The sequence below is a fragment of the Lepeophtheirus salmonis genome, chromosome 9 (genome assembly GCF_016086655.4).
Source record: "Lepeophtheirus salmonis chromosome 9, UVic_Lsal_1.4, whole genome shotgun sequence".
Lineage (NCBI taxonomy): Eukaryota > Metazoa > Arthropoda > Copepoda > Siphonostomatoida > Caligidae > Lepeophtheirus > Lepeophtheirus salmonis.
Window position 1 is genome coordinate 15,331,794 of NC_052139.2, and position 13,149 is coordinate 15,344,942.

Below are 13,149 nucleotides of genomic sequence, written 5' to 3' on the forward strand. Positions count from 1 at the left end.
TTTTAATTCTTTGTTACTCTTGACTTGTAAAATATTGATTTCATTTATCAAAAAGTCGTTCTTAGTAACTGTACAAAATGCAGCCCACTTCTATATTCTAAAAGTGAGATTATAGACCTATGACCATGATATTTCAAGATTAATATAATAACAAAATAAAAAGATTCCCATGAAATGACGACCTTGATGTCAATTAAGTAATCTTAAGTGTATACATGTAGATACATACAGGGCCAACACTGGATTTTTCAAAATCAATTTTTTCCGACTCAAATAATCCATTCCAGTGGGGAGAGACCTCTTACAAATACCCAGTTTTCTAAAATGTAAATAGAATTTAGGAATCCACAACATTAAAAAAAAAAATTGCACCATTCATTTGAGCGAAGAAAGTAACTGAGATATCGATTATAAAATGAATAGGAAATAGATTAAGGATTTATTCATTTTTGAAAATTGTTCATCTTAATTTTCAAAGGAACATTGCTTTGAGTCAATAAGAGAATATAAAACTTTTAAGAATACGTATAAATATGACACTTTTGTGCAAGCCCGATTTTACCATGGCCCGTTCGAATCTTTGTGTTAAGAATAAACATGCCTCATGCTCAACCCTCTCCCAAAGATATAAACCGCATGGGCTCAGGTTGGGGCTGTTTTTAGACCAAAAATTAGGGCTCCAAAAGTGAGGACATTTTTTGGCCAAGACAACCTTCACTTTTGCTGCATTGTGGGCCGGATCACTGTCTTGTTGGTAGGTGTAATTCCTTCCTTTGGCTACTACATCCATCCAGGGAATGTAAATTAAAAATGCAGAAGCAGAACTAGTACAATGGGAAGGCTGGATCCGCACTAGGGCGTCCAGGCCTTCCAAAGCTTGAGGCACCGTGTGGCCGAGGTTATCAAGAGAGGCAGATATCGTTATAAATAAATGACTGTAATGAAAGATAGCTTCCACATAATAATAACAATATGGTTATCCCCTATCCAGTTCGTTCGTTATAAGTCTTTAAATATTTATATCTGGACAACCCTCTATATATATTTACCTATTTACCAAATATGTAAATTTAAAAAAAAACCTTTTTCCAGAACTTTGTGAATATTTTTTTAAGAAACGTAGTTTAAGAATGAAAGACAAAATCTCATTCTTTTAAATAATAAAAAATTATTTAAATAATATTCACTATTTAAATATTTACTCTATAAAGCATATATACTCTACTTGTATGAATCAATGTTTGGTTAGGCAAGTTCCAGTGTATATCTGGAAATCTTTATAAATTGAAATCATATATATATATAAACATGCGGGTCCTGGAACCTAACGACAAAACTAAAAAAAGTTTGGATTCGAACTGCAATAGACAACTTCTTTTACTTATTTTTAGATTGATTGTGAACATATTTCACATAGTAACGAAAAACAGCTGTTGAGTGTATGAAAAGAAAGGATTTTAATATTAAAGTACAAAAGTAGGATTATTTTTTTTATTTGAAAAGTCTTATGATTCATTTTGTGTTTAAATTCAATTGGTTTTACCCACTTATATAAATATTTTGTTGATGTGATATGTAGTACTAACAGCTACAGCTATATTAAGAGTGGCCTTTTACAACTGCGTTGATATAACTCGAGCACTCTATATGAGCCTGGCTATATTGACCTTTAACCTACGGGTGGAATTCTGTATTTCACAATTATATAACTCTTAGCTCCACCAAAATTTGCTCTTCCATCGCTTAGAATTAAAGTTTTTTTTTGTTGCCAATCAGATTGGGTTCCAGAATTCAAAAAAGTAGAGCCCTTGGGGTCCCTAAAAAAACAATCCGCGTATTATTTGTGATAATTATTAAATGAAGAAAATGATAATTAAGAATATATGTCTCACCAAAAATTTATTTATTCATCAAAAAATATACAAATAAATACTTCTTTTTCACTATATTTATTTTTTACCAACGGTATTTTGATATTTCCCGTGGTCCCTCTCATTGACAATTTTACGTAAAATAAGAAAATCTTGTACTTAGGTATGTACGCTCAATATTATTGACGGTAATGAATCAAAGAATATTGTTTATCTTATTAATAAAGCAAAGTTTATCTGTATATAATTCTGAATGCATTAAAAAAATCACATGGTGCATTGTATATACTGTTCCCTGATGTATATCATTAGCATATTTTGTACTAAGAAATAACAATGTAGTCGTATTAATTAAACATTGTAGGTGTGTGCATATAGCATCGAACGTGTACACAGGCTACACAGTACATAGTGATCTCTGATGTATATCACATAGAAATTTTTGATCTAAGAATTAACAATGTAGTCGTATTGATGAAATATTAGAGGCGTGTGCATGTATACAAAGAGCACTGTTTCTGTTTGTTTTTTATATTGCTCTCTTATGTAGGTATATCATAATTCATATGCATTTTCACAATATGTTAAGATTTGAATAAAATATAAACGCTACTATTTGAAATGAATTAACTTTCGCAGGCGTTTTTTTGTATGTAGCATACTGGGAGCACTGGTGTGTTTGTTTTATTAGTGAGCTCTTTAAATACTAAAGTACTCAATAATTTTTCTTTCATTTTTGAGAAGAAAAGACACATAAATTGATATAAGTATTGAGTAGTTACGGGTGAGTGTGCGCATTAAAAATTGAGAGTAACTCTGAAGATTTCTCGGGGAATTCTATTCTATGTATATTATTAAAAAAATTGTCGTTTAAATGACGTCTAATAACTCCGGGAAATGCCTGGTATTACTGCTAGTTGGTAATAAAAAATTAATAAATATGTACTGTGTTTAGTATATATATATATATATATTAGTCGATTATTTGTTCGTATGTTTCTTTACATTTTCAAGAAAATATATGGACCGATTTACAATATACCATATACTCGTATACTCCCGAGACTTTATCTTTTATCCCTGTTTATCAAGTTAACTTCACCTAAAATGAAAAACCGAATCTACAATAATCACATAATTTATTTGCATAGCGATAAACTAATAGCAATGTCCTAAAGGGGGAGATTAAGGAAGAAGAAATTATGTTATTATGAATTATACGAGTTAGTTCCCGCAAAAATATTCTCCTTATATATATTAAAATATTGGTGCTAGCCCCCTCCCAAAAAGAGGGCCTAAATAGTTTAAAATCTTATGAACGACAAGGCAATGAATATTATATGGGCTAACAAATTGAATTTTTTTTTGTTAGTCAAGGTGCCGATTGGAGTAACTATACATGACTCATCATTAATAGGGCTAATCAATAATACAAAAATAATGAGGGCCCAGGCTCCCCTTCGATAATTACAACCCTACACATGGCCTCCTCTATGAAAGTCGTGCCGCTCACAACTCCACTAAAGGGCATTGCTGATCTCTGATCACTACTCATTAACTTATGAACTTACATTGGCATGATGTTCATTTCAATTCTCAGGCTCTGACTCTAACATTAAAAATATAGCTTAATTATACTCCTAATTTATTTATTTAAAAACTTACTGCAAGGGTGCATTTTAACATAAAATATGATTAAAACAGCTTATTGAGAAGATGTCATAAATAAACAAAAATATTGTAGTAATCTTTGCTGACTAGCTACAATGCTATTGTTTATAGATTTGGTCAATTATTTAGTATAGATCAATGAATATTATGCCTACCTACATACTAAATTGTCAATTATTGTATGATGTGTTCATTGCATAATATGTAATAATTATTTGTAATATACTCAATATAAAATAGTTGTAAATAAGCAGAGGAGATAATTGGATTAGAGACTTGTGACTCAACTTGGACTTGAGTTTATATTTTGAAGACATACCACTCAACTTGGACTCAAAAGCTAGCTTATACTTAAGTCAAAAAGAGACTTTGCACTATAGACCGTATATTCTAACTATGGGCTTGAAATGAACTCAAAAGAAATTTGAGGGCTCAATGAAAATGTTCAAGGAGTTAGACGTGTCAGCAAAGAATTTCAGTACAGGGACTTTTTCCCAACTCTTTAAAGAAGAATTTATATTCTAACGCTTATTGTGGTTAAATACCCGGCTATGTATTCATAGATTTAAATAATATCCTAAATTGATAGTGAGTTTTGTTTTTCTTTGAAGGGTTACCCCTATGTAAACTAAAAAAGGATGTCACTGGAAGCTCTGAAGCCTCTTCTTCATCCTCCTCTTCAGCTCCAAGAATAAGATCCTTCCTTCGTCGACCAAGGCCATCTCTTTTCAAACGCCCAACAACTACAGAATCCCCGAGATATCTCTTGACCAAACAACAGAATCAGAAAAAGTTGAGAGATCCACAACTGAAAGATCCTTTTCGGTCAGAAATCGCTTCAGAAAAACAGAACATGATGATGAAAAAAGCGACGAAAATGACGGATGTTTTGGTCTTCCTCTCTGTGTTTTATCAAAAGGTAGTAGAGGTCCATCAGTTAGAACGACTACAGTATCTACAAGAACGAAAACAGCTCCTTCGTTTGTTTTTGAAGCTGGAAGTAGCAGTTCAGGATCTTTGATCAAAGAAGTGTTAAATGGCCATGCAGACGAGGCTTTACAACTAATTGAAGATGGAGCTGATGTTACGACGGAGGACACTTACGGTAAGAGATAGAACCATTTATTATATTTTGTTCACTGTGAAATAATTTCTTGAGATAATATTAGTTACGTGTAGAGGTAGGTGTGAAAATAGTAAAAATAATCGCGAGTGTCATTTGAAAACAATCAATACATATGTTGGTAACCTGCAAGATGAATTATATTATTCCTCCCTATTTTGAAAATTCAATCCAAGTGGCGAAACGAAGAGTACAATTCTTTCTACAATAGGGACTTTGAATATTACTTTATAGCCAATTACTCAGCCTCCATGAATTTGCCCCTTCAATTAAAGAAATAATAACAAATGTTATAAAGGAAATCGATAAAGTAACGTCATCTGTGGTATCATAGTAATGTTTTTCCAAAAATTGAATTTTTTGGTGAACAGCTGTGGATTTTTGATTTTTTTTCAAAAAAAATAATTTTTTTATGAACAACTGTAGATTTTTAAAATTATTTTGTGAATAGTTGTGGATTTTTTATATTTTTTAGAAAATTTAAAATTTTATTTTTGGATTTTTTTTCAAAAAATTCCAAAAACCAAGCCCTCTTTATATATATTTTATATCACTATATATATATATAATCCTGCGGACGCCCCTAATATGTGTAGTCAAACTAACAAGATACTCAAAGTAAACTTTTGCCCGAATAACAGAAATTTCTTTTGAGAACTAAGAAAAATGTTTGGATAAATCATACAAATGGGTCTAGACGTAGAAGTGAAAAGAAAGAAATATATGATTTATGATAAGATGATTTGATTAGGAGTTTTGCCCAAGCAACATACATATTACGTATTAAAAGTAATTGCAGTTTGTACATATAGAAAACTTATATTATATAATAAACGTACATAAGTATTTACAGGGGTGTCCGCAAGGGGAGGGCTGGAGGGACTGTAGCTCTAATAACTGTAATAAGGTGGATTTTTTTATTCAGCAATTTTTTTGGTCTCTTGAGATCCGGCTTACTGTACGTGCCTCAAATATGCACTATTATACGATATGAAAATAATTCAGTCTTTGTAGAAATTGATACGTGTACATGCTATTTATATTTGATCCTGGTTGATAAATATTTGCTAAAACATTCATCATTACACATATATCTCGTATGAATAAAATACTTGTGTCAAGTCATTACATATCGAGAAAATAATCAAGCAATTTTGTCATCAGTTCAGTATGTGCAGTTAAAAAGTTTCGTTCTCAAACAATGAATTAGGACATAGCAATAATATGTATAACACTTGCACCGCTTCTAGAATGAAGGATCTTTTATCTGATTACGTAATGTAATGTCCTTTGTTATTCAATTCATATAATCTAATGCTTCAAGTGATTAATATCTACCTTTAAAGAACAATAATTATTCGACAACTCTGGTCAATTACCAATGATTATCAAATAGTATATAGAGTGGCAGCAGATCAAGGGAAAGGGGCCAGAGGGCTACGTCCCCGCTTTCTGAGAATCTACAATTATCATTTATCCTACAGTAGCAAAAAAAAAAAGTTATTTTCAAAAACAATGTGCAGAGCCTCCAATATAAGGATTAGGCCTACATGAATGTCTACCATAATAAACTTCTTAGCTATATTTTATATTAAAAGAATAAAATACAATAATTGAATAGTATTCAAGGATTTATAATGAACTATCACTTTAAGGATATGAAGATTAGATTATTACTTTTATATTCTGTGATTTATTCTTCATAGAAAAGTAGTTTTTTCTCTACTCTTGACAATAGTCCACATGTTTATATTACATTTTATATAACATCTGTGCATTACCATGTTATAAGAGATATTAATATTGTTGTAGCTTGTCTCCATGATATTGGCTTTGAATTATACTTTTTTTATTATTAAAAAAATGCTTTTTTTTTGGGAAGGGGGGACAATTCATTTTGCATCTATTCATAATAAAACTGTGAGGGTGGACTTAACGTATTAAATGATTAAATTATACTCTCAAATGATTAAATAGTTATTGAGCCTTGAAAAAATCATATCTTTATGATTTTAGATAAATGAGAAATATTCTAAAATACAATGCTAGAACATTGATCAGTTAATTATATATAATGCATATTCATATAGAAAATATATTCACTTATTCGTAATTAATTAATTAGGAAATTCGGTGCTACACATAGCTGCACAAAACGGAAGGTTGGATGTCATTAGAGCTATCCTTCTTGGAGGAGCCAACGTCAATGCTGAAAATAACCACAAAAATACCCCGCTCCAACTTGCAGCACAAAACGGATGGACAGATATTGCCAAACTTCTTTTGACTGCCAAAAAGATTGACATAAATAAATTCGATTTACATAAAAATACAGCCCTTCATTTAGCAGCACAAAATGGCCAAATAGGAGTGAGTAACTTATTTAATATTATTATTTTTCACTGATCCATTATGGAACAAAACTATATTTTCTGTGATATAATCATAATCTATATGTAGATTAGTAAATTAAAGATTGAATATATATATGTAAATAAAAGTAATTAGTATTAAACCTTTTAGGACCCTTGAGGGAACCAAAAGGGGTTCCCCTCTAAAAGTATGTACATAGAAGTGGAGTTAATATTATTTCAAGCTTTAAACAATAAGTAAATTTATATATGCAATACATTTTTTACAAAAATCATAATATTTTTGGTCTATTTTGAGTAGTAATTAATTTATCAACTAAGTTATACATTTAAAACTACAAAGTAGTATTTTTCTCATTTTCATTACGACTCTTAACTATTTCCTCATATAATATTTTTTTAACTTACATTTATCTCACGGAAGGTTGAAAAATTTGAAATGCACATACATAGTTTCACACCACAAATATAACTTCAATGATAGTTAATAATTAAGTTTATTAAATATCAGCCACAAAAATTCAAATAAAATACATAGGTTCAATTCACTAATTAGCATACGTCACATCTACAATGATGAAAACAGTTTTTCCTTTCATGCTATACAATTCGGAAAGACTTATAATAATATATTAAATTTTCATAAATAGGTAGTTGAAGCATTAATCGAGGCTGGAGCAGATATTAACCCAGTCAATTCGCATAAACATATACCTCTTCATCTCTCAGCGCAAAATGGCCACCTCGCTTTGTCCAAGCTCTTGATCGACAACGGAGGTGACTACAACTACAAGGACCTTATAGGTAAAGATTACTTAATATTTCCTTTCCTTATAAAGTGGGATATTAATGACTCTAATCCTTCACTTAGGAAATACACCCTTACACACTGCCATTCACACATCACACAACCAAATTGCAAATATGTTTATAAGCGCTGGAGCAGATGCGAAGATCAAAAATTTGTCTGGTCAAACTGCCTTTGACCTACGAGGATGAGATACAACGCTCCAACGATACCATAAAAAGAGTTCCACTTTTCATAAAAATAAAACGAATATAAATACACTTATACCTTTTATATATATATACCTTTTATCAGACAACAAAAGAATAAATTTTCAACACTATAAGTCATTCATACTTATTTTTTAGGAGAGTTCATTGTTTAAGCATGTATTTAGCATGATGTAAATAATAAACTATATAAATTCAAAATATTAACATGTTCTTAAAAAATAACTTGTAACGTTTATAAACTAAAATTTGTGTGTGTTCTCTGGCAAAGAAAACTCAACTCATTTTTATCTTAAAAAGAAACAGAAATAAATATATTCGTATAAAAAGATCAGTTATAACATATAAAATGACATTTATCAGTGATGTTGAGTGATGTAAATGAATCAACTAATACTTCAAACTACTAATTTATTTATAATTTTTTTAATACAAAGTGTAACGAGGTGCACATCATATTAGAGATAAAAAATCAACAAAAAAATAATTTCAAGGAGCCAATGAAAAGTTAACAACAAATGTTAAAAGATGTAAAACAAAAATGGATACATTTTCAGTAGTTTTTATAACTCCGTAAAAGAACTACGAAGTCCATGCAAATTAAAGAATGAATAACTTTGTTTCAGTAGTGTTTTATCTTGACAACATTTATGAATTTTCTCAGAATGTAATGAAAGGAGTGTTTTGGAATCAAAGAGAGGGAATACAACGTATCATCATTAAACACAATATTATCCTACTTTTTTCATGATCACTTGATAATATATGGAATAACATCTCAACATAGTTTTATTTATAACATTATAATACTTACAGAATGAACGCGTAAAAAATTAATTTTATTAATTGAATCTTTAAAAAAAAAGCAAAAGTAGGATAAAATTTCGAGATACAAATCCCCAAAATACATGTTGTGATGTTACTAGCAGAGACATCTCGTATTGAATCTACAATATTTTCAAATAGATAGAACTGCGTGTGTATTTTCTTCATTAATTAATATTTTTCAAAGTGGTTGCTTTTGTAAATTCATATAAGTGTTTTTGTTAAATTCATAGTCTAATTGAACGAAGACTTGACTAACACCAATAGATTTAAAGATCATCTGCGTATGGCTTACAATATATTTCTGATCTGCCTGGGCCGTAACTTCTAGTTTAAGACCTCCAGCAAAGAAGTCACTAGATAGTGTCCAAAAATGTGTTTCTTGAACATTCTGAACTCCCTCTAACGCCAGAACCTATAAACATAAAATAAATCATATATGAATGGAGTCGTATCTTATCAAATAAGGCTTTAGATAATTTACTTTGTTATAAGCATGAGGTAAAGAGTCATCTAATTGTCGAGGCTGTCTTTGCATTAAAATAACCACAGATTCCGATATTAAACTTCCAACACTTAAAGCTATTAATACAGCAATAAAGATGGAGCAAATGGGATCTGCTATCATCCAATCGAACATATACATTAACACACTTGAAATTATCACTCCAACGCTACCCAAAGTATCGGCTAAAATATGAAGAAACACCTAAAAAATACGTCATTAGTGATTTAAGTATTAAAATCATATAGAAAAATAACAAAACATAATAAATTTCAATGTTCAATCTTACCCCTTTCATTATAACAGCATTAGACCCACCATGTGAGTGCCCATGGCCATGATCATGAGAATGTCCGTGTCCATGATCATGAGAATGACCGTGGTTAGCTCCACCATGTTGAAATATAAAAATTCCGATTAAATTTACAAAAAGTCCAAGAACGGAAACGACAAAAAGTCGTTCATGTTTGACTTCAGGTGGCTCGACTAATCTCTCTACGGCCTCACTTAATATAAAAAATGAAATAAAGAGGAGGAAAAGTCCGTTGATAAAGCCACCCAGGACCTCAGCTCTACCATATCCGTACGAAAACCGCTCATTTGCTTTCCATTTCGATACCACACTTGCTGCTAAGCCAGCTAATAGTCCGGTACAATCAAAAAACATGTGAAATGCGTCTGATATTAAACCTGAGAAAAAAATTTCAAACTATTTTAAAGCATCAAAATTAAATCTTACAACAATATTAGAATACCCTTACAATAAAAGAGAAAGGCATAAATTCCAATCTCCATAATAAATTTAAAGGTTGCATTATCATGATTGAGAGTCTAATTCGACATATTAAAAGCATTTAAATTAAGAAAAAAGGATTCAAATGTTGAAAGTGAAGAAACTCTAAAAAAACAAAAAGAGGGATATTTGAGCTTTGTTAACATTGAATCATAAATCAAATTGTATTTTGAATACATTCAATAACTCCGTGACGCATTGAGGAAAAGTCTCAGTCTTATTATTTTGATAAAGATGAATACTTAGATGGACCATTATGGTATCCCAAAGGGTGAACATCATACTTTATAAAAATATATTTGAGAATAAAAGTAGTTAGTGTACATATGATTCTATAAAAAATCATTAAGAACATGATTTAATTATCTCTAAATCAGGGTCGTGACTAGGATTTTTCTAAAATATCATTTTCTGATCGGGATCCTAACGAGTTCAGTTCAATAACAAGGTGTCGATCATAAAATGCTCTTTATTTATAAAAACAAAAATACGTTGTTACGGAATCCGGTTAAAAGTAGAAAAATATAGATATAGAGAATGAATTATAATAATCATCGGAGTCCCTCCATAGAAATAACTCTCGAAAGACAATCCTATATTTAAGTATCATTTATTGTGAACTTGAGCTAGTTCATATCATTTTTGATATAGGCATAATTATCATGTGCTCAAGGAAACCCTAGTAATTCACGATTTCTACATTTGGAGTAGATATTGACTATTTCGTTAAATCTCCGTAATATTTGTAAGAGGGTTTCTTTTGAATAATTAATAGGAAAGAGTTCTTGCCTAGCGAATTGGTCCATATCCCATAGAAAAGCTCTACAAATGCAAAAGATAGATTCAAGAAGAGGAAACCCAGTAGATTTTTGGAATTGCGATCACTGAGAATGAGACGAATGACGTTTTTGATTTTCTGGTAAATCCGACTCGTGAACGATGTTGGTTTTTCATCCCGATAGATAGGGAGCATGATCCTGTAGCGGTTATTTTATGTCTTGGTATTTGACAGAAAATATGAAGAAGAGCTCCAACGAAGCAGCCGTCAAGACACGCATACACACTCAATAATAAATAATACGGCTTTGCTCCTGCCGTTGCTCTTTAGTGCTGCAGCTGCTCTTTATCACAAAATTTACCTCATATTATTTTCTACTTCTTCTTTTACTTCTCTCTCTTTCCTCCTCCTAGCTGGAATCAGCTTCATCATGACACTGCTAGGCTGCTTCTGCATAAGTCGCCCTTCAACGGCAGCTATTTATTTATTTATTTTCCACTACATTAACATCGATGACGTCAGTCTTAGTTTATTATAAGCAAGGTTAATAGAAGGAACTGCTTCCTCATCATTGACGCAATCATAATACGTCACGTAACGTCACATATCTTTATTTAGCTAGGGGATTGAGGTAGAGCATGGATTTCTCGAGCAGGTTGTCATAATTATTAATTAGGGATGTGAAAATTGTGGAAATACTCGCATAAAAAAAGGCCTAACTAAGTTGGTAAATAATTTTAAATCTACAAAATGTTAAGTGTTCTGTTTAATTATTACCCTCTATTTTGAAAATTCAAACTTATTAGCGAGGAAGGAGCACTATATTTTTTAATGATATTTCTATGAGCTTTATTTGTTTGAGATCGGCCCTAGGACTAATTTTCTAATCAGTCTCTCCCTTTCCAGCCTACGATTCTAGCTATCTTTTATTTTCTTTAGCTAGCTAGGATTGAAGAATATAAAAACAAAAAAATAATAATTAATTATAGCTAGAATGTATATAAGAAGTTCTAGCCACACACACTTATAACTTCAAGGTATATCTTGATTCCTGTCTGAAAGAGGTTATGAATGATGGAGTTTAAATCTTCAAGAGCTGAATGACGTGGACATTGTTCTAATAACATTTGGCATAATTAGTACTACGTCATTTCAGCAGTTGTAGACCATAAAAGACCAATAATGTCCGGTCCTTGAACTCACTAATTTCATTAGGATCGGAGTGATATGACTGCAGTCTTTTGAGACAGATCCAGCACTAATCAGCAGATATTATGTCGTCTTTAACATCTAATTTTATTTTTGATATACACTCGATGATTTAGACCATTTTCACATCGCTAGTCATAATATCTTTCTCATTTCCTTATATTTCCTTTGATATTTCCTGTTATTTGGGCCAGAAATTAAACAGTGTGACTTTTAGCTTCACTTGACTGATGGGTTTTAATTTGTCCTACTACTATTTAGATTTGATTATGATAATCATATTTATGCTGAAATGGTTGATTTAGGGATTGTTTTACAATATATTATCGTAATGACTAATTCTTTGTTTTCTTTTCAGTTAAATACTATAAATACCGATATCAATTTTGGTATCCTGACAACAATTTATCGCAGATAATACTTATGTTTATAAATTTTAGCGGAATACAAATTATCAGACGCGTGCTTGTTATTTTTTCATTCGTCTTGCCACATATGCTCCTTTGAAATAAGTTTGATGATCTCATATATAATCATTAATAGTGGTAATCAAATTGAGAAAGTTAAACGATATATATAAGAAAGTTTGTAGCATCCAAAATTCGTGGATAACACGACCATATCATGTATAAATGACATTCTATATATTATGGCATAAAAATTGATTTTTTGGTTGATTACCGATCACACAGAGAGTATTGAAAATAGAATTGAATTATAATACTTGAAAGGCAAAGGGAGATAAATATAACCTTAAAATGATTAGATATTTATTGAATATTGCACTTGAGACAACTTATTGTAGTCTTCCTTTGTCGAGTCATGTGGGTAAATTTTATAATTTAGCTAAGCGTATACGAGAAAATTCCCCGGATGCATCAGTTTATGTATTTTCATTTTCACATATTCAAACGATCGTGGTGGAGTTTTAGATAGATATAGACAATTACTTTTCTTGTCGGACTAAATAGTTTGATAATTAATA

The 13,149-nt window shown here is 30.9% G+C and overlaps 2 protein-coding genes across 2 annotated transcripts; one reads left to right on the plus strand and one right to left on the minus strand.

The window, feature by feature from the left end:
- The first annotated feature begins 533 nt into the window (after positions 1 to 533).
- Positions 534 to 8,170, plus strand: LOC121124397 (uncharacterized). Its single transcript, XM_071891173.1, has 5 exons — positions 534 to 646; positions 4,202 to 4,647; positions 6,791 to 7,035; positions 7,688 to 7,841; positions 7,909 to 8,170. Exons 1-5 carry the CDS (start codon positions 534 to 536, stop codon positions 8,034 to 8,036), a joined length of 1,086 nt encoding a protein of 361 aa, XP_071747274.1. The 3' UTR covers positions 8,037 to 8,170.
- A 168-nt stretch (positions 8,171 to 8,338) lies between these two features.
- Positions 8,339 to 11,393, minus strand: ZnT86D (zinc transporter 86D). Its single transcript, XM_040718953.2, has 4 exons — positions 10,967 to 11,393; positions 9,674 to 10,074; positions 9,364 to 9,588; positions 8,339 to 9,294 (listed from the first exon to the last, which is right to left on the minus strand). Exons 1-4 carry the CDS (start codon positions 11,148 to 11,150, stop codon positions 9,061 to 9,063), a joined length of 1,044 nt encoding a protein of 347 aa, XP_040574887.1. The 5' UTR covers positions 11,151 to 11,393; the 3' UTR covers positions 8,339 to 9,060.
- Between the last annotated feature and the right edge of the window lie 1,756 nt (positions 11,394 to 13,149).